A 27,075-nucleotide genomic window follows, 5' to 3' on the forward strand; every position below is an offset into this window, starting at 1 on the left:
GTTGTGCATTTCTCCAAAATTATAAGCTTTCATATTGACAATCTGTCACAAAATGCCATTCCTAAAGTTGTTGTTTTAAGCTTTTTCACTTCAGTGTATGCATAAGCTTCATGTGAGTGGTTTGCAACTCAGAGTGAGAAATAATGAAATTACAGATCATATCATAATAAAGTCAAGTACTGCAAAGATGACTGAGGCTGTCTGCCATTTATGTTCTGAATGGTGTTTGATATATTTAGTGCTTAACTCCTAGTAGACACTGTTTTTTATCCTGCAGGGTAGTGGCAGAGAATGACTTTTTACACAGTCTCCTAAGCAAAGTCACTGCATCAAAAGGAGACAGTGGTGGACAAGGTAAAATAGGTTCTATTTTTTTTTTAAACAAGGTATTTTTGTGGAACTTCATTTTATACTGTTTACATTTTAGAGAAAGACTTTCTAGAGCTGTGGCACGCCCATGGGGGTGGGTCAACTTTGAAGCTGAAAGCGATGAATCATGAGTTTGTTGTAGAATCTTGGACAATATTTAAATAAGTAGCTACAGTTTTGGATTATAGAGCTTTTACCTTTAGCTAAAGGAGGTGGGGGAAGTGAATTCTTATCACTATTTTGGTGGGTAGGAGAGGCAATCATCTGAAAGGAGGTTGGGTTTTTTGTGTTTTGTTTTTTTTTTTTTTCCCTTACCTACAAATTTAAACTTTTTCTTTTTTTGTTTTTCCCCTTTTAATAGGTCTCTGGGTAACCGTGAAAATGCTTGTTGGAGATGTAATTCAAACTAGGAAGGACTACCCCCACCTTGTAGACAGAACCACAGTTGTTGCTAGAAAGCTAGGATTTCCTGAAATAATCATGCCAGGTAGGAGGTGCTTGGTTCTGTAACAGGAATGGATTTTTTTTTGCATTCCCTAGGTTAATGAGGCTCGGCTGCAGCCTTATCTACTTCTGTAATGGGTAACTCAGAGGCTCTTTAGAATTCACTCTTTGTGGTAAGTTTTGTTCCAATATTAGAGGCTTATATAAAATAGTGAAGCCCTTGGAAAGTATTTTCTAGTACTTAAACAGAAAAAATAAAATCAGAACAGTGAGGGATAATCCCAGCTCCTTGTACATACCTTTCTTATCTTCTAAGTAGATAATGGTGGATGCTTACTTAAATTTCAAATTAACCTTATTTTAGTTGTAATTTGTCACTGCCCTTAAATAATAATAAAAATATAAGTTTACAATCTCGATTTTTTTTTGATTTATGCGAAGATATATTCCAATTAAAGTCACTCACTGCCTGCAGTGCTCCTTTTTTAAAAACAAACAACGCCCTCCGCCCCCCAACCCTTCAATTCAAATATCGATATTTCTTATTTTAAAATAAGTAATTAATTTGTTCACAGGAGAAAATATGAAGCTCCCTCTAGAGAGAGCGAGCGCGCGGTGTATTTGGGGAAAAGTCAGTCATGGCATCATCCACGACCTCACCAGCAGGTGTCAGTGCAGGACGGGAATTGCCTCAAGTCACTTAGGACTCCCGTGGGGTTCGTTTCCCATCATATCGTAGTATCTTTGCTAACAATAACAGAGATGAAAAATAATGTTCAGATGAAAAGTAAGACCTTTTTTAACCTATTTCACTGCAGAAAAGAGATACTCTTATGAATTTCACTTGACCCTATCCTCTCACAGGATTTTAATTTTTTTAATTTTTTTTTTTTAACTTTTCCACTTGTCTTTTAGGAGATATAAGAAATGACATTTATATTACATTGCTGTATGGAGATTTTGATAAATACAATAAAACAACTCAGAGAAATGTGGAAGTGATAATGTGTGTCTGTGATGAAGAAGGAAAAGTGATGCCAGTAAGTGTTTCTTTTTTCTGTATGATGGACATAGAGAATTGAGTTACATTACAGAAGTAAGCCTTACACTTCTTAAAAATTTTTATAAAATACCATTGTGCAAAAACTTGCAGTTTCCTCACTTGTGTCATCTTGTGACATCTCGTGACTGACAAGTTCTATGATGTTTCAAGTGACCTATGTATTAAAAGTCCTATAAAAGTCTTGTGTAAAGCTGTAATGAGAAATAACGCTGAATGACCTATTTTAGCTGTGCCAAGGAACAAATGCTATTTCTGACAATTCCTGTGTTCTTAACTCTAGGGTTTTTCTTGTGGAAATTCCCAGAGGAATGCAATCTGTACATTAGTGTTAGAAGTACCATTTCTGCTACACAAGAAAGCCTTGATTTGTGCCAGGAAGACTGTGACATTGTCCCCTGAATGAAGTACATAGCAAATAACTTAATTAGTGACCACAGAGGAGTGTGGACACTGTATATATGCAACATAAATATTTACAGTGTCTTTTTGTCTATTTCTGTTTTGAGGAATTTTTTGTCTTTTCCTCCGGGCTTTTTAATACCAGTTCAGCGTTCAGGGGATTTTTGGCCTTTCCTTTTGTGAGCTTTATACTGTTCCACTAAATCAGTACTGTGGTCATGAGGGTGAAATCACAATGACACTTCTTGAGATAAAATAAAGATGGAGTAACTCATTGTGGTTCATGACTTGCTGAAGTGTGTTTATGAACTACAACTAAAAGCTTGACCTAAAATTTAACTTTAAAGCTTGACTGAAGAAAATCCTAACCACACTTAATGCCTAGGGTCCACACCACAAACTGTAACCCTGATTACAAAATGCTGCCTATACCTATGAAAACACCTAACCACACGACTAGCGTATACAGAGTTAACTCTGTTGTGAAATGAACTTCAGCCACCTCTGTCTATTCACATATAATATGCTTAAAATACACAAGGAATGCCAAAGTATTCCTTAAAGAAATTAACTGATTGCAATGCATTAAATCTTGCATTCCATTATTACGTATGTTCAGTTCTGCAGATGCATCCTTTCTCCAAATACTAGGAGAAAGTAGATGTGTTTGTCTACGATCTGAAATGTATATTTGAATCATGACTGCTTTCTGTGGTTAATATGACTTAGACAGGTTTAAGCAGCAATTCTGATGAGTCTGATGCCTGGTGTCAGCAATCTTGCTATCTTCAATTATCAGCATTAGTGGTTACTCTGCACGTAAAATCCTCAACCGCAATCTGCTAGGGAAGACAGATATAGGCCAAGCTTCTCCAAAGGTTCACTAAACAAAATGAATTCGTAGGTTACAATAAATTTTGAACTTGATCAAAACTTTAAGTTGGATCTGTACTAGTTCTGATAGTTGTTAGAGAATGGGAAATTCTAAATATTGAAAAAATGCAGGAGTACATACTGTTGGCCACTCTACAACGTTTAGTTTGGGAGTCACCTCTGGTATGCAGCCAAATGCTTCTGAGTTTCTGCTGGAATAGAGTATTTTAAAGTAAATTATTCAATTTATTTCTCAATGAAGCTAGATCATTTTTACATTTTGTGTTTCTTCTACTAATTGAGATGATGGCTTGGTTACTTAAGATAGTCCGTTTGAGACGTCAAATCTATGTATGTTAATAACCCAGCTCCTCTTAAAGCCTGCTGTATAGCCCCTGTAAAATGCCATCCATGGGTAGGTCCAGTGGAAAATGTTTATTTTCGCTTGGAAAGTGCAGTATCCTCATATTGATGCTTCCTCTCTGCTGGTGGTTTCATTATTGTTTAATTTTGAATGATGCCATATCCAAATTCGAAACTGCTTGTTCAAGACAGGTCTTGATGCTACGCCACACGCGCTGGCCCCGAACCTCCGGCTTTCATGGCGTCCCCAGTCTCGAGAGGCTCCAGGCTGGGGCCGCGCAGGGCCTGGGGCGCGGCCCGGCCCAAGCGGAGCGCCCCGTCAGGCGGGGAAAGGTTTGCCTCCGCTCACAGGGCTGAGCCGGGGCCGCGCAGGCAGAGCTGCGCCCCGCCGCCGCGCTGGGTGCAGCAGGCCGGGAAGCGAGGCCCGGGAGGGCCTGGGGGCGGCCGGGCGGGGGCGCTGCGGTCGCCATGGCTTCGTGCCGGCGCCGGGCAGGGGAGGGCGGGTGCTGACGAGAAGCTGCTTCCCGCGGCGAGATTACCGCGGGGGCTGCCGCTCGGCGGCCTGCCTCTGGCTTCGGGTCTGCTCAAGTAATAAAAATTTACAGGAATTAATGAGCCACTAAGCACTGATTCTTCCTTTTTTTTTTTTTTTTTTGTGAAGAATGCTGTTTGCTTGGGAGCGGGGGACAAACCTGTGAGTGAGTATAGATCAGTTCTTTACTATCAGGTCAAACAGCCACGTTGGATGGAAACGTTAAAGGTATAGTGGAGACACTTTTCACACACCCACACCTCCCCCCCTTCATTTTTTGGTACATCACCCAGAAAAGTTGCACAGCATCAGCTTTTTCTAAAAAATAACTTGGTCCTGCATACAGCTAGAAGGATGGAGCTTTAGTCATACATCAGCTATTAGAGATACATGATTACTGAGGCTTAAAATTTGGCCTAGAAAAGGTTTTGAAGATTTTGCTTAGCAAAACAAATGAGGTCATTTTAGATAACCCTATGTCCTAGCATGGCTCATCAAAAATGATATACAGCATTACTTCTATTGTGATGAAACAATGGAGATGAGGAGCTTCAATTGCATGATTTAAAAAAGAATATAGCTCCCAAACCAAAATACCCCACCCCCCACCCCATGATATTACGATTTAAGAGAAAAAAAAATTATTTAGAAACATATGAAGAATTATCTACTCTAGATTTAATGTCTTTGGAAAATGGCCAGAAGCTTCCAGAAGTTGTACTTAACAAAGCATATCTCAAGCTTGCTAGCAAGCATGGTTTTGTGGGTGGTTTTTGTTTGTTTGTTTTCTTTTTAAGATGACTATTGAACAGAAAGGGTCCATGTTTTCAAAAAAACCCCAAATAGTTTCTGTTTCAAATCACACTTCCATTCCCTCTCTGTCCTGTCCAATCTCAGCAATACATCTTAGTGTAATAATTGCCAGCTTGTCATATATGGCACTACTGTCTTTTTTTGCTTAATGTACTGGTTTCCTTTTATAATTACTCCGTAATTTAGACTCTTATACAGAATCATTAACAGCAGATCCTTTTGGAAATTGTAGTTAATGTGAAGGAGTGTTATGCACTAAGTTTGGTAAAGTTGTGAATGAACATAAAGAAGCACAAGTCTTTAAAGTTTTAGAACTGTAAACTTGATTATATAGAAGTTTGTGCTTTTTCTTATGCAGTTGGCCTTTTTTGGTGCGTATTTGTTTTAAGTAGGTATGCTACTTGAAGAATAAAGCAGTCATGAGTTCCTGGGATTTTACTGAAGGCTTTGAAATTGAATTTAGTAACAGAAATACATTTAATATATTTTCCTAGAATTTTCTTACCTTTTTCACCTGTTTATTAAATTGATCATTAATTTATATATATGTATGAAATGTGGAAGCTTCATAGTGCAGAGGTGGTGCATAATTCTGTATAGTTAACAGGGTAAGTAATACGCCTGCAGTATACTTATTTTCTAGTGCATAAGCACCTCTGTGCTTTAACTCACCGGGTTCCGTGCTTTGGTGGTGCTAGACTTTGAGCAAAGTCTAACAGATAATTGCTTATAAGGCGCTACTTCTGCTACTGTGATCAGGCTTAATAGTTTTAAATGGTCTTTGAAAGACATTATGGCGCCAGTAGAAGTGGTGCTTTTTAATTCTAAAATAGGAGCTCATTATAGGTGAAACCTGGGAATTCCCCCCGCCGTAACTCTATTCATTATTTTTTGATTTTACAAAAGGTAGCAGTCCCTATTGAAGACATGCAAAGGATACATCTGCGTTTCATGTTCAGACACAGGTCATCTCAAGAGTGTAAGTAGGGAATTTTTACTTCAGCGAATTTTAATTCATTGATGGATAGTCAACTGAAAATACTTTGCTTTGCAGCTAAAGATAAAGGAGAAAAGAATTTTGCAATGGCCTACATAAGACTAATGAAGGAGGATGGAACAACTCTTCAAGATGGCATCCATGATTTGTTAGTCCTAAAGGTACTGGATCAATTTCTTTCCTTTCTTTCCCCCATGAGACTCTTTTCACACTGTTGTCTTTGACTGCATTGTTTACTTTCTTACTACTAGATTAATTTTATTATTCTATCAGAGATAAATATTATGGTTTTCATCTGAACAAAAAAAGATGTAACTTGTTCCATGGCCAGTGAATGTTTCTCTAGATATTCATTGGAGAGAGAGGTTATCTAACCATAATCAGGCATGGTTACTATTTATACTCTTTTTACTGAAGTTTGTGCTTTTGGTCACCTCTTGCGTAGAGTAAGTCACGCTAAAGCTCAGTACTTGGATGGGTACCATTTTTCTTGCTGAAGCGGAGAAAAGTTGTTTTGATTCATTTAGAATCTTTGTCACATTAATAATCAGGGAATGTAATCATGGGGAATTGTTTGTTGGAAACTGCTCTGTGTAGTCACTCAGGTACAAAAGTGAATGTTTCAGGAATTTGATTTTTGGATGTGAAGAATAATTTTGGCTAGCCCTGATTGGACACAGGTAGCATTTTTGACTTTGAACTGAATCAGGGAACAGATGTTTCAAGATTAGTCTTTTTGTTGCTGTTTTTTTCTTTTCCCTTTGGAGAATACTGCCTAGCAGGAACTAAGAATCAGAAATCACTACCAATACAGAAAAAAATTTACTTTAGATATTTCTTAGTGCTTTCTTCAGTGAAGTAGTTTGGTCTAACATTAATGGCAGTGAGATGCATACCACTAAATCAAGTTGTTTAGGTAGTCCAAAGATGATTAATGGCAGTGTATAGTTATTTATCTTCTCTTTATTGATACCAACATTGGTAAACACTTAAACCAGAAGGAAAAAAGTGGTCATGTTGTATGAGTGTGTGGTTAATGTGGTTATGAAATTCCACCTTATTCATTCCTGTATCACCTGGTAATTTTCCCTTAAGTGACAGCATAGACAAGAAATGCTAAACTGAATTGACCTAGTTTATGTTTGGGAGAAATAGGCACATTTTCTGACATATGTTTGCCTATTCTAGTATTAAACACAGTAATTGTAAGCTGTGTTTTAAACAGTCATACATCTGGCCTCTCAAAATAAGTAATTTCAAAATCACAAAGTTTACAGTGTACTTTATTTTCACTGCCTTCAGCCATTGAATCTTTTTGAGAAATTTTTGGATCATAATTTCAAGTCTTTTCCCCTATTGTCTGTCTAACTTCTCTCAAAGAGGAAGTCAAGATTCTCTTCTGGTTCCAGAAATTCTGAGAAATAATTATTTGGCGAGCTTGATACAATCATAGAAGTTAGTAATGCTGACTGTTTTGCCACGTGAGGATTTTGCCTTTTGTCTAGGTGTCTTTAGAGTAAATTTTTAACCTTAGTTCTTGTTTGATAAGATGTAGAGACTGCACACTTACAGTCATTGAATCAGATAAAAAGGCAAAACTTTAGAAAGTCATTCTAGATTATAGTTGTTGTAACTCCTTGTTTATGTACAGCTGTAGATAAGGGTCTGCGGTTGAGTCAGATCTGTCATGGTGTTGTAGCTTTAAGTGACAGAGCTTATAAACTCGTTGGGGAAATTTTCTTGAGTAGTTTTGTTACAGAAAAGTTATATTCTCTAAAGTGTTAGGAGTATGATTTTTATTCTCTCAAAGTTGCTTTCCTCTCTGGGGTACGAGTCAAAAGTTGAGAGGCAAAAAAAATCTGAGGGTTGTGGCACACAGCTTGAAATAGAGGAGAGAAAAATACCTGTTGGCTCTCTGGTTTTATACTGTTCATTCTACTGAAAAGCATGAATTCTGTGATATCTGTGTCACTTGGTCACTGCAGCAGATTGTCTAATTTAAAATATAATCTTACCACATCCTGATCTTTCATGTTAAAGGTCCAGGTATTAAGTTATAATGGGCGTACCAAAATAGTGCTGCTGTTCTTTCCTTATGCAGTCCCATTTTCTGTTCTTGAATTGCGTGCAGACATCAGAACCGTGTTGTCTATATCTTGTATGCATACTTCAAGGTGATGCTCAATAGTCCATTGTGTTCCACAGCTATTGACATTTTAATGAGAAATCTGCTCTTGCTTTTTTTTGCCAGTGATGTCACCTCATGATTCATGTCACCCTCCTGATTCCCTACTGCACCTTAAAACACATACCTTTATAATTTCAGCATAGTATTTCCCCCTACAGGTTCATTGCAGCCTTTTTTGCTGATTAACATGGACTGTTGGTTTACCTGTATGTGCCACGCTGGGACTTGGGTATTCTTTGTCCTTTAGTGCATGCATTTAAGTCCATAGAAACATAGCTTTTTATTTAGTGCTGTACAAAGTAAAAAATTGCTCTGTTTTTTTAAATTCAGTGGTGTGAAATATGTCATAAATGGTATGCTGTTTTTCAGGGGGACAGTAAAAAAATGGAGGATGCTAGTGCTTATTTGACATTACCTTCTACGCGTCAACACATAGAAAATAAAGGAGCAACCCTGGTCAGGAACTCAAGTATTGTAGGGGGGCTTTCAGTAAGCTCACGAGATGCATTTTATATTTCAACTCTTGTTTGTTCTACAAAGTTAACTCAGAATGGTATGTATCTTCTAAACAGGTAGAAGTTTTAGAAGATGTTGCACAAATGATAAATTACATTTTAAATTTTAATGTCTGTCCATTTATTTTCTATTAGTGGGATTGCTAGGTCTCCTGAAGTGGCGTATGAAGCCAGAGCTGCTTCAGGAGAACCTGGAAAAACTGAAGATTGTGGATGGAGAGGAGGTTGTGAAGGTATATCTTTATATTGTTATTCTAATAATAGTTATTCTTCATGTCCTTTCATGCCTTGGCAGAAAAAATGCTACATCGTTTCAAAACAAAAAAGAAACTGGAGGGTCAGTTACAGTAAACATAGGAACATAAAAGAAGCCTGTCAATTATTCTTTCTGAGTGTCATTCAGTGTGATGTCTTTGTTAGGGATAGTTTGCAAAAGATGTGAGCAAAGCACTTCATTAGAAGGAGCAAGGAAAAAAGCACCTGGACAGGGTTCTTTGTAGTGTTAGCAATTTTTTTGCTGCTTGTTACTCCCAGACAATCTCTGGTATTGGCTACTATTAGGCCGTGTTGATTTGCAAGATTACTGGTCAAATTTCCTTGCTTTCATTGGTAATTAATTTATTACGATCCTTTTCTGCTTTCTATTGTTTTATTTTGCTGGAAATTTTGTGCATGAATGGAGAATTCTATACCAAGAGTATTATTTGGAGTCATTACTGCTTTGGTCAGGTGCTTAGGTATATGTCACAAGTAAACTTTAATTCTGAGCATGCACAGAAAATTTTATTTTAAAAACTTGATAGGATATGAAGGCAGTAATGGTAAAATATTTCCCACAATCTCTGTTCAACTCTTTGCTTCTGTCTGAAACATTACAAACCATTCCTTCTGCTTTTTTACAGTTCTTAATATTAATTTACATGCTGATATTAAAAAAGGTGTATTATGTACCCAGTAAAGGGCTTTGTTAATTCAATATGGATAAAAACTAGTTAATATTTTGGAAAGTGGCAGACTCCAATATTCAGATTAGGAGTCTATTACATTTGTGTTACTCTTAAAAGAGCATTAGATGCCTCCCTTGAGAGAAGGAGGAAGGAGAAATTAAAAAAAAAAAAACAGTTGTGTTTTTTTTTAACCAAACAAAGATTTGGTTCCCCAGTCACTGGGGTGTTTCTTTTGATTTAAACTGGGCTTTGAATCAGACCACAGAGTATGAAGTGTGTATTTAATCATCATGTATGTGTGAAAATAGCAACTAATAATCTGTCTCGCTAAGGAACTAGGAATGCCGTTTTAGGTAGTTATGTTGTTGATATAATACTTTCAGCTTTCCTGTAAGCTTTGAGCTAAACATGTATTATAGATTGCTGATGTGTCTGAGGATGTAGGTTCTTAAAATTAAAGAAACGAGAACCTAAATTCTCGGGAGTGTTTTCTGAATTTAAGTGATGTTTCAGTGAAGGCCTTTGGAATTCTAACTTGAGGAAAACCAAGACTACTGTCTGAAAACTGACTTGTGAGATGTTCAAGGTGAATTGGTTGTCAATTTGTCATTTCATGTTGTTGTATAGTTTCTCCAAGATACGCTGGATGCCCTGTTTAACATCATGATGGAACATTCCCACAGTAATGAGTATGACATCCTTGTTTTTGATGCACTGGTAAGAATCGGCACTAAAGGATTTTATTTGTCAAAGAACAGAACCCTGTAATTCTGAATGAGCTATCAAGTTGTTTATTTCAGGCAATTAGTTTTAAAACCTCTACAGACCAGAAGGGATATTACTATTTGTAATATTCCTTTAAAAACTTCTTTAAAAATTTCTTTAAAAAATCTTATGAGTAGATTATCAGAAATATTTCAGAAGACTAATATTTAAATTAAAAATGTGACTTTAGGAAAAATGCTATTTATGTCCATGTCTGTTTAGATATATATCATAGGACTCATTGCAGACCGCAAGTTTCAACATTTCAACGCTGTTTTGGAAGCATATATCCAACAGCATTTTAGTGCAACATTGGCATACAAGTAAGTTTTGTTTTCTCTTATTTTCTAAACCTCCGCTGTCACATTAAAGAAAGCAAATCCTGTTTGTGGTATTTCTGATGTAATTAATGATGACTGTTGTTTTGATGCTGCTGCTTGCTTATCTGGAAACGAACCTCCTTGTAAGAAATGCATTATGATTATAAGTAGAGTTAATTGGCAAATAGTAATTGATTTGGGGTTAAATGACTCTTATGGCATTCATTTGTCTTGTCTGGATTTTGCTGTCTCTGAGCACTTTATTTGTATCCTGTCAAATCTGTCAAAACATTCTTAGCTGTAAAGTCTCTCCCTTTACATCCCTGGTCTTAGCCTGAAATGCTATCAGGCCATGAGGATGTCCTTAACCCATGTATATAAATTTCCAGATATTCTTTTACAGCAAATGAACTTAAGGGGAAAAAAATTGTTTGGGAACTGTCAAGTCTTCATACGCAGTTCACAGTTCACAGTCTGATGTTGCACCAGGAGGGTTTCAGTGCAGTGAACTGGAATTTTGGTATTTGTTACGTGGTCTGCTGTGAACTGGAGTATTAATATGTGGCACATGGTCATGCCAGTGGGCAGGTGGACAGACTTTTTGGTTTTGGTTTTTCGTTTGGTGTTGTGTTTTGGGTTTTTTTTAAATATTTTTGGAGTTACCAGATAATGCCTGGATGGGAAGACATGGATTCATAGAAGAGTAAAAACTCTGGAGATGTGTTATACAATAAATTTAATATTGGATGCCTTCTTTATTTAAAAAAGGTTTTTGCAGATGTTGGTAGGATAAAATCACTTTGTATTATGAAGAAAGATAACATCTTCAGTTAGTGCTGATCTTGGGGAAGTGCTATGACAGGATAGATGTATTTTTTTAATCTACCTGAAGTCTTGTTCCGGCAGTTTAATGGGGTGGCAGATTGAAGCAGAACTTCAATTTGAGATATGAAAAATACACAGAAGACCTTACCTGAAGGTTTGGAATATCTTGTAGTTGAGGATATCTTATAGTATCCTGTGCTGAATTTGCATCAGGAAATGTCACACAGATCATGCATTAGAACACTAGTTTGCTAGAACTGAAAGGCAGTAGTGCACAATCAGTCCCTTCTCACATTCTAGGAAAGTTGAGGTTAGCATTAGTGGGCTCAGAAATCTCAAGTACAAGGTACATGCTTTTCATTAATCCTCCTTTGCTCCATGTGTAGTAAGCACATGTAATTTAATGTTTTATATAATTGTGAAAGAAGAGGAGGTTGTGTACAGAACCTCTCAGGACAGCCGTATTGCTTAAAGTATTTCTAAGACTTACCTGACGGGAGTTCCTGATGATTTAATCAAAGCAGCAGAGGCAAAAAAACGTTTGATTGTTCCCCAAGTCATGATTTTTCTTGGCGTCATCGGTTCCATGCATATCATGGAAGATGCACTCTGTTTCAAGAATCACTTTAGGAAATAAATTAATAGCTGTATGTGGCCTAACTCATAGTTAGGAAGGAGATACTGTGTCCCAGATGTGTTATGACAGTGTTTTGGCCAAACTGTTAGGTATTTTTTCAGTTCCTATTTAGTTATCCATTGGTACCTTGCTTTTATAGGGTTTAGAGAGGACTTAACATTGACAATTGAGGGACCTGCACACAATTTGGATAAATTTTGTTCCAACTCAGTACAAAGCTGTGAATTCAAAGAAACTATAAAAAGGAGTAAAGGGAATCACACAATGGATGTAGTGCCCAGATGGCTGAGAGGCTTGAAAGCCTTGTATTTTCATCTGGAGATGTGAGTTAGGCGATGTGTCTATTAGTTAGAGAGCCACACACACATGCATATAGATCTCTTGACATCTGCATATTTATATATATATACTCTGTGTAGTAGTGAGCAGTTCTTGAAGCTATTATTTGCATGCAGATATGTTTCAAATATCATAGTGATCACTTAATAATGTTTTATCAGTCCAGCTGGTGAACTGTTAAGTTGCATCAACATCCAAATGCTAGTTTGGTTTTTTTGTTGTTTTGGTTCAGTTCTTTGGTTGTTTAGTGTAGGGGATAGTAGGTTTCCGTTTTTGTAGTCATGTAAGAAAAAAAACCAACCACCCTTATTTTAGTTCTTATGGCTACATTAAGATCAAGTTTACACCATTAATATGAGCTTAACTGTTTAAGATGAAACTGTAACTGTAAATTAAGGGACTTGTTTTTAGATGAGCTTTTGCACTTTGTTAGCAGCTTGTGTGTTTAGGAAAAAATTACCTTTGGATACAAGACATTGCTGTGTACCAGAACATTGTGCTATTTACATGCAGTTAATTTAGAGCATGCAGTGGTACTTAAGTGCTGCTTAATGTAGATAGGCTGAAGCAACATTTTGTGTTACCTTGTGCATGCATATTATAAACTTATGTAAAAGTGCTTCCAGGATTATGTAAAGTTATGCTGCTGTTTTGAGATTTCAGATTGCTTTCTTGCTTGCATGGTTAAGAATTTTCTCCTCATCTGTTTATACTGATAGAATTTGTGCAACATGAACACAAAAGTACATGCAGTACATTTTGTTGTGTGTGCTTGACTAAGCATAAACATTTATTTGGAGTAGCCAAACAAGTTAGAGAAGTTAATTACAAAAAAAGAAACCAACAAACTAAACAAGCAACAAAACCACAACAGAAAGATTATTTTAAAAGTATTTTTTAACTTCAGGAAATTAATGTCTGTTCTGAAGACTTACTTGGATACCTCCAGCCGAGGGGAGCAATGTGAACCTATCCTAAGAACTCTGAAAGCACTGGAATATGTTTTCAAGTTCATTGTTAGATCAAGGACACTATTTTCACAGTAAGTACCCAGGCTATTGCCATTTAACTAGCAGTTCAATGCCAGAAATAGAAGTAGACCTGAGAAATAGAAAAAATTGATACCAGAACAGAACTGTATTTTTTTTTTTTACAAATAAAACATAAAAGCTGGCAACTGGCCTAAAACACAGACATTGCTGAGATATTTTCTGGAGAGGGAATCTTCAAAAATCTTTCTCATTCACAGTGTAAGTTCTGGGGATGTATTTAGTAATAGCAGCAGATTTCAAACAGTGATTATTCTTTGCATCAGGTGGCTTGGCCTAAGACCAATGGATGGCCAAACATTGTGACAGATGGCTTGAAGCTAGATACTTGTCCTTGATATCATGGTGTTCAACAGCTCAGACTGCACTCAGAACAATGTCATTTTCAGTAATCATTGTCCAACTGAATTTAGAGTTTCTGAGATCCAGTTAATGAATTTATAGGGAACACTTAGCTGACTAGATACAGCCAAACAGATGAGGTGTAGTATTTACAAGTGGTATTCAGGTATAGGGGAAAAGGAGATGGGGAGAATGAAGGAGATGAAAGCTGGAAGGACAAAAACTACACTACAGTAACGGTGTCCCCCACTTTGTCCCCAAGCCCTTAAAGACTCTCACCCTCTCCCAGAGATCCCATCCAAGTCCTCTGTTGCCTCTTTTCTCTTCTGCTTCATCTTTTTCCATTTATCCTTAGCTGATTTCCCCATAATGCTTGTTCTGTTGTTCCTCTGCTGTGTGGCTGAAGATATGCAGTGGTAGAAGACATGCACTGGCAAACTCAGGGGACTATAGGTAGACTGAGTGGTTGGATGTTATGTTTGTGGTTGGCAGTCAACAGAACTGAAAGGCCTTCTGGTTTGTCTGTCCTTTACTCCATGGGAGCTCTAATATGATTTTTGTCTATTATTCCACTGCCCATTTTTTTAAAAAATCCATGTAGGTTTATAGTTTTGTAAAATTAAGTATGTTTGAATAATGAAATTTTGGTTGAAGTAGGAGTAGATTCAGAAGTTATTCACTGCTCTTCGATAGCCCCTTAGAAATATTCTTGTCTCTAGGAACTTACTATTTTTAGACAGATACAGATAAACAAAGTGATAAAGCTGTATAAGGAAGATGGTGTTCATAAGAACATAATATAGCTAGTAGTTCAAAAGCTTTGTTTTAAAATTTTTCAATAGGTGTCATGGCAAAAGGGGACATTTAGAGTTTTGTGGAAGGAAGCATTGTGTACAGGATTGTGGAAAATTTCTTGTATGGATGAAGGTCAGAAGGCAGGGTTTTGTTGCAGGGAGAACTTTGGGTCTCCATTTTAACCCCTAGTATTAGCTGGCAGCAAAAAGTGTACATTGGACAGTCTGTGGTAAAGTAGGTTATTGCAGTATGTTGCATATTCAAGTGATCATCTATACATATCTACTCCTTTAGTTGTCTCTATAAGCACCTTGACTGGAGGTCTGAAACTCTAAATTCAGTTGGACAATTATTATTATAGGCAGTAATAGCTCTTGCAAATGGTAGCCTCTGGCAAAAATAACCAAACAGTGAACAGTATTGTCTGTATATCCATCTAGAGCTGTTGTGATCTAACTTTATGCAGTTGATTTCCTACTGTCAAGACTGGTCATGAAAAAGAAGAAAAAAATGGAAAAAAATGATTAGTGTGTTTTCTTCCCATGAGAAAAGTTAGTGTTTATGATTCAAGTACTTTCAAGGGTTGAGATTAGCTTTCTTGGAGACAAATATTGTGAATTAATAGAGCTGAGACAGATCTTTAGATTATTCTCTCATTAACTTGATGGGCTGCATAAGAAACTAAGGTGCCTTTTTGAAAGGTAAGAGACATTACAAAGTGAAAATTGTGTAGGAAAGAGATGAATAATGACTTCTAATGTTAGACATAAAATGGGAGACTTTTTAAATCTCCTTGTCAGGCAGATACATTGAAGATAACAAAGTTCTACTTTAATTTGCATTCATTCAGTCCTATTGAAGCTATAGAGATGTAATGAAAGCAAAAATATTTTTACTCCAGTCGGCTGAACTAAGGTTATGTCTTGCAGCTGTTTGTTCAGTGACTATGTTTTGTAGAAAGGTCATACATATTAGCCAAAGGTTTACATAATACAGACTCTGAAAACATTAAATGTTTGCTTTCCTCCTTTTATTTGCCTAAGGTTGTTTTTTGGTGGTGAAATTCATGTATGCTGTTGTGATGAAGTTGTTTCCAAGCAAATAATTAGTCATCTTTTTCAATTTGCTTTCAGAACAAGTGATTTTTAATTGAAATATAACACATAAAATTGTATTTAAATGGAAGCTAGATAAGTCAAGAAATAGAATTTTTCATTCTACGTGGCTTATTAATTAGTCCTGGTGTAAATTTAAGAAGTGTGTTTGATACATGTGTGTGATGCTCCTGCCTCCCTCCTTGACCCACAGGTTTAGTCAAGAAAGTGTCAAATTTCCACTTGCAGGAAAAAACAAGTTTAATAAACTTCATTTACTTTGCAGCAATGCAAATACCGCCAATAAAAGCGGTGTCAGTGTATTAGCCAAGTAACTTTAACAAACACTTAGACTGAGAAATTCACATTGTTACATGTGCTTCATTCCCATTGGAAAATAATTTTAAATAGCCCCCACATCTCCACTGTGTTAAAAAGATGGAATCATTTAACGAAAAACAAAGCTCCTAAAATACTACTTGATAATAAATAAGGTTGCTTTTCTGTGTAAGTGTGCTTGTACTAAAACTTGTTTCAAGATGCCTTTCACATCTAAGTTTTTCCGGTATGCATTTTCTATGCAGCAGTCACACCTCAGTAGGGATGTACCTCAAGTAGAGTGTATCATTTACGTTGTATACATGTATAGATAATTTCTTTTCCTCTTGGATGCTTTGGATCTTGGGGTTCCTTTCCAATAACTGACTTAAATTGCATGGACAAGCATTGACCTAAACAGTGCAAAGACCATGGGCCTGAATTGTGTACCTTCCAGTGTTCTCCTTTCCTCAAAGCTTCTTGCCAGTCACTGTATGAATAGCAGTTTGGATTTTTTGTCCTTGCTGTAGACAAAAGCTCTTAATTTGCCTGTAGTTCTTGTAAGGACTTAAGTTTCAAGTTGAAAAGAAAAGCACGTGTTGCTGGAATATATGACTTTAAAAAGAGGGATTTTTCTCTTCTGCTAGAGAAGGCAGTACATTGGAGATACAGCGTTTAGTTCACAGTATCCTACACACGTTTCGGGCTTCTCTTGTTGCCTTGGCTTTTTTCTTAGCTTGTCTGTCTTTAACTTTTGACAGCTGTTTCAGATAACTAATTTAACACGTCACCAGTGTTTTCTACTGTTTATGTAAGCAGTATTTAGTATTAATAGCTAGTATGAACCGTTTAGGGGACAGAATCTGAAAGATTCAAACTTTAGGTCAGGGAATGAAGAAATAACAGAGTGAGCTTAATTTAAATGCACTTCTAACTTTTTGAAAAAAGCCTCTACTTGATGCTTCAAAGCAGACGGGTTAATGGGGACAGTAAAAATAGCTATTTGAAAAAGTGGCAATAGCAGCAGAAGAAAGAAACAGTCATAATATGTGAAAAATATCCTAGAGTAGCTCAGTCATAGTGGGGAAAAAAAAGTCACACTTTTTTTTGCAATCACTTTGAAAGCTAAATGACTTCTTCATAAGCTCAAATTTGGGAGATGTCATTCTTTAGAGGCTTTTAAAAAAATTGAAAATGCTGATGTTGTGTTCAGGCTGAAGAGTTTCTACACAATACAGTGAATAGCAGATATAACCTGGTGGTGAAATATCTATGTGCATAATATTAGGTCAAGTTATACGATATATTTTTAAGGTAATGTTAAATCTGGTACTTTTAGGACTCTGAAACTTTCTGATTCTGAAAGGATAACCTAATGCATCTCTCAACAGATTATATGAAGGCAAAGAACAAACAGAATTTGAAGAATCTATGAGGAGGCTCTTTGAATCCATTAACAACCTGATGAAAAGCCAACATAAAACTGCCATTTTGTTGCAGGTTGGTGTGTGCTTGGAAACAAGTTGGTTTGGGTTTTTTATATGGTTTTGGTTTGTGGGCTTTCTGTATTTGCTCCCTCTAAATTGAAGAAAAGATACTCTTAGGAAAGCTATTCTATGAGTCTCTTTTGTAATTCCCCTTTATTGGTAGACTAAGTTGTCTGATAAAGCTTATAGGCTAGGCTGAAAAGGTAAGAAGATATAAATATATAATTTTATGAATGTCGTGAGTGAAAGAACCAAAGCACAGATGCAGGAATCTTTCAAGGAATATGATGAAGTGAAGCCTCCAGCAGGAGCTGAATATTTAATTTTGTAGTTTCTTCAGCTACTGCTAAACAAGGATTCCACTATCTTAGTTTGAATGGTAAACTTTATATTATCAGCCTTTTGGAGGTAGGTAATTTTAACAACTGAAAATAGGATCAAGGTTTCCCAGTCATGTCAGTCTTAGTTCTTCTAACACTTTGGAATCTGATGTTTTAAGAAAACTAGAAAAGGAGGAGCTATTAAGATCATTAATATCAAATAAACTGGTGTGTAGTTCTGTTTTAAAATAGGAAATTATCACGGCTTCCTATAAAGTAGGAAGCAAAAGACTTTACTGATGCCATATACGTTCTTTATTATGAACTCCTTGTAGTTATTGGGCTTGACTTTTCCTCTGGTTTTGTGTTTGATTCCTTGTGCTCTGACTTAAACTGAAGTAGAAGCCACTGAAAAAATCTCTGTCCTGAATAAATCCTCAGGTGGATGATCTTGAGATTTGTATTATCTGACACTTTGCACGGAGCATTAATGTACAACTGCAAAAGAGCTAAAAAAGTAAATACTACTTTAATTGTATACTACCATGATTATAGTAATATTAGAAATGCATTTTAAAATCATTCAGATAATCTCTGTCGTTATGTGACAATTCTGTAGAGGCCTTACTGGGAGTAGTTTATACAGTTGAAAGACACCACACCAGAAGCAGGAGAAACTTTGGAAGGAGGAAAAATGTCTTTATAGTAAAGTAATACTGAAAGAGATAGTTTATATAATAATGTTTGTTCTTGTGATACTTGTATTAATATGTTAACAAATAGATCTTGGAGGCTTTATGCCCTTCAGGAGTAGCCTGTCATGTCACTGCATGCCTCCCTGCCTTAATCTCAAAATGGTTGTGTGGGATTGTCCTTCTGTGTTTCCTCTAATGAGCAGGGTAGTTTCTTCTTGAGAGTGACAAGAAATAGTTGTAGAAGACTGTTATGCTTGCTTAACTGTTGCTGGGACACATTAATGGGTTTGCAAGTGACAGTGCTGACTCTGAAATGGCTGATGGGTGTGTTTAGAAACCAAGTGGTATTGTAACGCTAATGGCAGTATGGCATTGGATGTACTGATGGGTGTTGATTGCGCTTACCGTGATTCCTACATTTGCATATTCAATGCTAGTTCTTAATATTACACCTGTTTAGCAAAAATATACTCTTATCTTTACATCTCTTAGAAGAACTAAGCAAGAGATTTTTCTGCTAATTTTAATGAGCATATAAACATGTTTTAAAGGTAGGCTGGCTATTTAACACTTATGCTTTGCTCAATACCATCTTAAACATGAATATTTTGGTTTTCTAATGAGTGCTGTCATTTGTGAAAAATGGATCATATTTATTCATAACCATGAAGCGGTAGTGGGCTTTTAAGTATTTAAATCTGCACCAGCTACTCTAAGTTCTTGTTTTAGCTGAAAGATTTCATGGCAGATCTGAGATACTGTTTTATATCATAACTTTGCTGTTGTCCCCACTACTGATAACTCATACAGATATGTTTCTAAATTCAACCTACTAAGTAGTTGCTTTACATACAGTAAATAAAAACTACTGCATTAATGTTACAAAATTCTAGTAGGAGAGGAACGGAATAAGTGTCCCGCTGTGTTTAGTTCCTGCTGCTGGAAATAAGTTTATTGGGGGGGAGGTGAAGGAGCGGGGGGAATTAATGAAAACCTCACTCCATCATAAATTCCATGGGCAGGTCAGTCATAGTAGCTTTCACAATGGGCAATATGGGTTTTTGTGCCTATTTGGAGGAGCCTTCTATTATGATACTTGAGACTTCTGCTCTGGTAGGGTGGATATGAGTTGACCATAACAGGCCAAAAAAATGGAGATCATTTCTGTACTGGGTGAGATGGAGCAGAAAGGGGTAGAAATGAATATGTAAGTCTGCCTCTGCCTAAAACCAACACTTATTTCTCTTCCCCCAGCTCCCATATTAAGTTTTGGGATGACAGTGATAGCTGTTGTAGTAGTATAAAGTTAACTTTGCAGGGTAAAGGACAGGTGGTTAATCAGAAGTACTAGAAACACAGGACTTACACCCTGCATATCCAGAGAGGAAAGTTCACAGAGTCTGTTGGAAAAGCAGGCAAATAATCAGAATATGAAAACAGCCTTAAACCAGTCACATTTGAAATTATCATTGATATGAATTAAAGTGGAACATAGATTGGTAGGATCAATTGAATGAGTTCAAATGGATTACACTTTGAAGATACCAGAGAAGAAAGTTTTAGGAGCCTTGAAGGAAGTTAAAATTAAAGTAATTGGGTTTTTCTAGTATTGAAACTAGTTTGAATGAACTAGTTTGCAGAGCCTCAGAATGTGAATTCTCTTATTTCACCCTTGGTTGTCCAAACACATATGAGATTTAGCTTTAGACGAGTGAAAGAACTAATTTGAAACCCGAAATGTCTATTGGTCTTTGCTAATGATTTTATTTTTTAAACTTGAACTCAGTATTTTAGTCAGCAACAATAACAATTTCCCAGTAATTTTTACTGAGAGCAATCACTCAGACTTGTGTGGAATATTAATTCAGTCATGAAAAGATTGTTTATAAAATTACATGTCATATGTAACAGCCTAATCAGTGCCAGAAGCACTTTATTGTTTCTATTTAGCTTTATCTTCTGAATGATATCTTACCTCCTAATCTGTTACATGCTTTATAACTTTACAAAAAGTTAAAAATCTAGCTTTTCAATCTCTTGTTCTAAAGTTGGCTGAAGTGGATAGATGATATGACTTCTTTTACTGCCCGAGCTTTGAGAAGGGTATTCTCGTTTGCGGTACTGTTTATATAAGCTCTAAACAGCTGAAGAATGAATTGTTAATTTATTGTTGGTAAACTGAAAATTTACATGTAAATCCACATGAGCCTTTTTCCCCCCACCTTCTGGTATTGGTGACATTATCTCTTTTGTTTAAAGATACAGACAGGATGCTTCTCAACTTCAGCATTGCATAAAGTAATTTTGCTACAATTAGGGTTATAATTTCGATATCCTGACTTTCATGTAAAGCATTTCCTGATGTTTGAAAGTGAAGGTATGAACTGGAGAGTGACCTGTTTTCAGGTCCTGGGATGCTACTCTGTAAAGAGATTGCTCCTTGTAGGCAAGATTGGGAATGTTGGAAATTCACTAGTATGAGTGTGGGCGTGCAGGGCAAGGATTCTTCCTTTTAAGAGACTTTTCACAGGTTTTTCTTGTGATTATTTAAAACAGTCATTTCTGAACTTGCACTGGCTTACTGGTGTTGGCACTGATCTTGCTAGATACTAGATTTAAACCTTTTCTGATTTATTTTGGCAGGGATGATATTACACCTCTGTTTCATTTATAAGTTGCTACACTGTAGCCATTGCTGATAAATTTTTGTAGTTTTTAGAGATAATTTTTCCTAAAGTCTGTACTGCTGAGGATAGACTTTAACTCTAGAAGCATGGGAATACATTTCCAGAACCTGCAAATAGTTTGGTTTGGTCAATGGAGAGTCTGGGGGTGATGGGGATTAGGGAGGTGTTAGTACCTTCTTTCTCTTAACTGCCAGGGAAAAAGCATAATTTTCTGCAGATATGTTTTGTGTCTCTGTAAATCAACCTGTATTTTGGGGGAATAAAATCTGATTAATTATTTTTAAATTTCAGATTATGTGTTTTTATAAGGTCATACTGTTGATGTCTGATTTGTACTCTGTGCATGTGCCCTTTCATGGACAAGCTTGTGCTCTCCACCTTAAATTACAAATCAAACCCTGGCTTCTTTTCCAAAAACTGTTCTGTCTCCCGGTTGACACATCACATTTGACCTACAGATGGTCTCGTCTGTTGCAAATGTCAGCTATATCCAGCTTGCTCTTAGGCACTGATTTTTAGAAAGTAGTACTCCCAATTCTATGTGCGGTTTCAGAAACCTGATATGACACATTCCTAAGGTCATGGAAAAATAGGAATAAATTGTCTGTGGCTGTGAAAATAATGTAGTATGAAGATGCTACCTTTCTCCTCTCATTCTTACCCACACATTTTTGACCTGTCCATAGTGCTGTAGTAGATTCTAAGAACTTAAAACTGTACAGAGGTGCATAGGTTACTTGTGAGAGAATAAGGCTGGAAAGGTACTGAAAGTGATGCTTTGATTGCGGTGTACAGTAGGGGATGGCATAGTAACTTGTCAAAGTTGCCTTGAGCAGATAAAATTAGACTAAGAAACAGAGCAATGATGATTTCTTAGAATATTCTTTTCATCTAATGGGTACTTGAATTTCACAAATATGTTTAGTGTAATGTTGCAAAATAGGGCAACTAAGAAAATAAGCTTGGTCAGGAGTAAAGGTTAAAATAAAGTCAGCTGTATATTGTATATGTATGAAATTATTTTCTGCGATGCATGGGTTTATCTGTATCCCGCTTAAAAAATTAATCTCTAAGGTCTGAAGAATGCAGAACATCTCGTACTGCTTACTAGGAGACTTTTATGACTTCCTTATGGGCAGTGCTCAATTGTGTCCATAGTGCATCATTTGAAGCAATTATTGCAAATGAAACTTAGCAGTTTAAAAGAATGCAGGGGATGTACTTGTTATTGTACTTCAGTTGGTACTACAGATCTGCAGAGAAATGGTAACTCTAGCCTTCCCATTTCCCTCCTCATGCAAGTGCAGAACAGGGAATGTGTGGGAAGGCAGACAGCACAATAGACCAAGTGCCAGTGGAGTACTGTTTGAAATATTTTGTGGCCACTGGTGGCCCTATCCTTTATCAAACATCTTTCACAGTAACTGTGAATTGGTGTAAAATGAAATTCAGATGCTGCTATTGTACAGTATCTTCACATAGTATTTGTTGTGTGAAGAGCAAGGAATAACACAGTGCTGAAGTAAAACTGGGGCTAGGACAAGTTTCTAGCCCACCACAGGTATCTGTATGAATGTTTTAAATAGCTCCAGTTTTTCATCTTGTGCTTTTCAAAAAAATAGCGTTTTTTCCCCAACCTATTTCAAGGAGCTAGTAATGGCTAAGATCAGTAGAAGATACAATCTTTTTACTGAAGTGGCAACAGCTTTTAAACACTCCTTTGACCTTCTCAGGATTGTGTATGAATGTGAGGATGAGATCTGCAAAGGAATGAATTTATCTGAAGCTATCTTAAACCAGCATTGAGACAGTTTGAAATACTGTATACACCCTTGCAGCAGACTAAATACTTTCTTTTTCAATCAAGACCTGGATAGTTATCATTTAAAAAAAAAAAAAAAAAGCAAAGCAAGCTGGCTAATACAGGGGAAGCTTATAGAAATAAAAATGATAGCTTTGTGGTGTTTAAAAGGTCTAAATGGGAGCCAAAGAAAGCTGTGCTCTGATTGTCTTTATTCTAACCTTCCTACCCCTCATAAAGAAGAGTCTAAGTTTATACTGCAGACTCTTCGTTAACGAGATATAGAGATGTATTGAGTTGAGATAGGCTTCATTCTAAGCCTCTTCCTGAGTAGCTGTTTCATCTTTGAAAGTTTCAGTATAGAGCCCTGTGATGTTGATAGCTATTGAGGAAACAGTAGACAGCTGCTCATTTAGTGAGAAAACCAAAAGCTTTTCAAACCATCGGCACATTAAAATTTCAAATTGGTAACTGGAAAGTAAAATACTTCTTACCTGGTCTTTGTCATTTCAGCCGTACATTCATACTAATATTCTCCCACTGTTGATTGTGGTTTTGATGTGGTTCTCATTTTCCTGTTGGTGTTGCCTTGTTCCTTACACTCCACCTCACTAGAAATATTTGAATAGGCTCTAATTTTATGTTGTATGTCTTAATGCACCCGTCATAACTATTGTCTTATCATTTGTGTGCATAAATTTGTTGTCTTGACCAATCTGAATTATTGATGCTCTGGGGTGACAAGTATGTATTTCAAATCATAGAACCATTAAGGTTGGAAAAGACCTCTAGGATCATCAAGTCCAACCATCAACCCAACACTAGCACGTCTCCTAAACCATGCCCTGAAGTGCCATGTCTACACATCTTGTAAATACCTCCAGGGATGGCAACTCTGCCACCTCTCTGGGCAGCCTGTGCCAATGCCTGAACACTCTTTCAGTGAAGAAATTTTTCCTAACATCCACTCTAGACCTCCCCTGATGCAGCTTCAGGCCATTTCCTCTTGTTCTATCACTAGTAACCTGGGAGAAGAGATGGACACCCACCTCGCTACAACCTCCTTTCAGGTAGTTGTACAGAGTGATAAGGTCTCCTCTCAGCCTTCTCTTTTCCAGAGTAAACCACCCCAGTTCCCTCAACCTCTCCTCTTAAGACTTGTTCTCCAGACCCTTCACCAGCTTCGTTGCCCTTCTCTGGACACGCTCCAGCGCCTCAATGTCCTTCCTATACTGAGGGGCCCAAAACTGAACACAGTATTCAAGGTGCAGCCTCACCAGTGCCGAATACAGGGGCACGATCACCTCCCTGCTCCTGCTGGCCACACTATTCCTGATACAAGCCAGGATGCTGCTGGCTGCCTTGGCCACCTGGACACACTACTGGCTCATGTTCAGCCGGATTTCAGCCAGCTGTCCTCCTCCGCCGGGCAGCTTTCTAGCCACTGTTCTGTTCCCTAAGCCTGTACTGTTGCATGGGTTTGTTGTGACCCAAGTGCAGGACCTGGCACTTGGCCTTGTTGAACCCCATACAATTGGCCTCAGCCCATCGATCCAGCCTGTCCAGATCCCCCTGCAGAGCCTTCCTACCCTCAAGGTGATCGCCACTCCCGCCCAACTTGGTGTCATCTGCAAACTTACTGAGGGTGCACTCAATCCCTTCGTCCAGATCATTGGTAAAGATATTAAGCAAGACTGGCCCTGATGCTGAGCTCTGGGGAACCCCGCTTGTGACGGGCCACCAGCTGGGTTTAGCTCTGTTCACCACAACTCTCTGGGCTCAGCCATTCAGCCAGTTTTTTACCCAGTGAAGAATACACCTGTTCCAGCCATGAGCCACAAGTTTCTCTAGGTTCTCTAGTTTCTCTAGTTCCCTGGATCCTCCTTCCAGCCCTTTTTGTAGATCAGAGTCACATCAGCAAGCCTCCAGTTGTCTGGGACCTCCCCTGTTGACCAGGACTGTTGGTTAATGATGGAGAGTGGCTTGGCGAGCTCCTCTGCCAGCTCCCTCAGTACTCTTGGGTGAATCCCATCTGGCCCCATAGACTTGTGAGTGTCCAGGTGGCTCTGCAGGTTGTAAACTGCTTCCTCCTGAATTATGGGGGATTTATTCTGTGATCTGTCGCTGCCTTCCAGCTCAGGGGGCTGAATACCCTGGGGATAACTGGTCTGACTGTTAAGGGCTGAGGCAAAGAAGGCATTTAAGTACCTCAGCCTTTCCCTCATCTTCAGTTGAAATTATGCCCTCCAGGTCCAATAGAGGATGGAGATTCTCTTTTTGTTGTTGATATATTTGTAAAAACATTTTTTAAATCTGCAATGCTCATTCATAAAGTTTGTGTTTAGACTAATCTTTGTATGATAGTTCAAATGAATTTCCTGTTGTTTGAGACCAAGTTATAAAATCTCAGGAAATACAAATTCAAATAGTATGTTAGATGTTTTATCATCTTTTGTGGCTGAGATTCGGTTACTTGTTGACTGCATGCAATATGGTTCTGATAGATATTGACACATTGAGTTAGAGTTCACTGCACAGGAGCACAAAACTAGATATTATTTCTGGTCCAATATAATTTGTGTTGCTTACCTGTTTTTTTTCTTCAGTTAGAAAAGGGATGTAAGTAGTACAAGAAATTACAATTGGTCTGTTTTAAAAGGCTAGCAGGCATATGGTGATATGATTTCTTACCCTGTTTATTCAATTTTATAAAAATCCAGACCAGTGTGGCTTTGTATCAGATGGAGCCCTCAGTTAATGTAGCATTCCCATGGAATATCAGGACTTTCGTCCAGTTTTTGTGGACTCCAGGTAGTTCTGTAAACTTTTTGTTTTGTAAGATTTTGTAGGACAAAGACTCAGGTATCATGATTCAAGAAGGCTTTTGGGACTTTACTTGCAAACTTCCTTTTGAGTTTCTTCTACAGGAGACAAGCATTTAGCTTAGTTAACATAGGAGTAGTATTGAGCCTGATTCAAATGACTGGAGCATCTCCTGTGATATACAGCCATGGGTGTTTATTAGCAAGATGTAGCTTTTTGCCCTGTCATGCTAAAATCATTGACTTTTGCTGTTTCTTCATAGAAACTATCAAATCACTTTACAGCAGTGATTTCTGAAACCTGGTATGAGAGATGCAACCTGATTTTATCGTATTATTTTGAAAGCATATAACTGTGAAACCTGAAGTGCTTTCACTTAAAACAATGCTAGGCCTGTGTCTAGGCAAGGATAAGTATTCAGGAAGCTACCTGAATGCTTGTGGTGTAGAACACTCTCTGGTAATTTTTGGAATAAGTACCTTACTGTAGGTTTAAATAAGTGTTTTTTCCTTATTGTAACTTAAACTACCTTATATTGAATTTGATATGTAAGTAGTCAAGAATTGTGTTCTATTGATTCCAGGTTTACAGTCTTTTTACCCTTCCTATGACGTGTAGTGGTAGTTCATAATTAAAAAATCACATTTCCTTGTAGTTAAATCAGCTTATCCCTTATTGTACTTTAAAATAGGTACAGACTTCAGGGGTTAGTGGAAGCATACTTCTGTTTGGGCTTTTTAAAATTCGTTTGTATTTTGTGCTTTGCCAGTGTAAAATGGAGTGATCTTTACTGTTGTGTTACAGCCCCTATAAACAAGTGACATAAAGCAAGAGTTACTCCTGTTCCCAAGGTGGGCAGTAAACTCCACTATTCTGAGGGAAAAGAAATTGTGCAATTTCAGCATGCGTTTATTGGATAACGTGTTTAATCAGTCCTGTAGCATATACTATATTACCTTGAGGAAGAGACAGTAAGCATCTGTGTAATGTATGGTCTGGGGATTTGTTCTAATTTTTTTACTAAGCTAGGATGTGTCATGGGTGGAACAGGCCTGTTATGAAAAATAGAGCTATATCAGTAATGGAAGACTTCGCATTACTGTAACTTATTTTTCAGCAAAATGTTAGGAGAAATTTACACTCTAAAATTGCACAATGAAGTGAAGCTGTTATTACTTTTGTAATTCTCATGGTCTGGACCAAGAAGAGGTTAGTCAAACTAAAACACTGTAAATTAATTGTCTTTCCTATGGTTGGATTTATAGCAGTGTGCAA

General features: G+C 37.3%; 1 protein-coding gene across 1 annotated transcript in view; it reads left to right on the plus strand.

Annotated features, from left to right (window-relative positions):
* Positions 1-27,075, plus strand: part of DOCK2 (dedicator of cytokinesis 2) — a 214,020-nt gene that overhangs the window by 27,113 nt on the left and 159,832 nt on the right. Inside the window, exons 12-23 of the mRNA XM_075102170.1 lie at positions 278-354; positions 731-856; positions 1,729-1,853; positions 4,173-4,271; positions 5,763-5,835; positions 5,911-6,014; positions 8,411-8,594; positions 8,692-8,789; positions 10,131-10,220; positions 10,491-10,591; positions 13,297-13,431; positions 17,379-17,487. Coding sequence (XP_074958271.1) covers positions 278-354; positions 731-856; positions 1,729-1,853; positions 4,173-4,271; positions 5,763-5,835; positions 5,911-6,014; positions 8,411-8,594; positions 8,692-8,789; positions 10,131-10,220; positions 10,491-10,591; positions 13,297-13,431; positions 17,379-17,487 — 1,321 coding nt within the window. The remainder of the gene's footprint in view (positions 1-277; positions 355-730; positions 857-1,728; positions 1,854-4,172; positions 4,272-5,762; positions 5,836-5,910; positions 6,015-8,410; positions 8,595-8,691; positions 8,790-10,130; positions 10,221-10,490; positions 10,592-13,296; positions 13,432-17,378; positions 17,488-27,075) is intronic.

This window comes from Phalacrocorax aristotelis, chromosome 8, assembly GCF_949628215.1.
Source record: "Phalacrocorax aristotelis chromosome 8, bGulAri2.1, whole genome shotgun sequence".
Taxonomy (NCBI): Eukaryota; Metazoa; Chordata; class Aves; order Suliformes; family Phalacrocoracidae; genus Phalacrocorax; species Phalacrocorax aristotelis.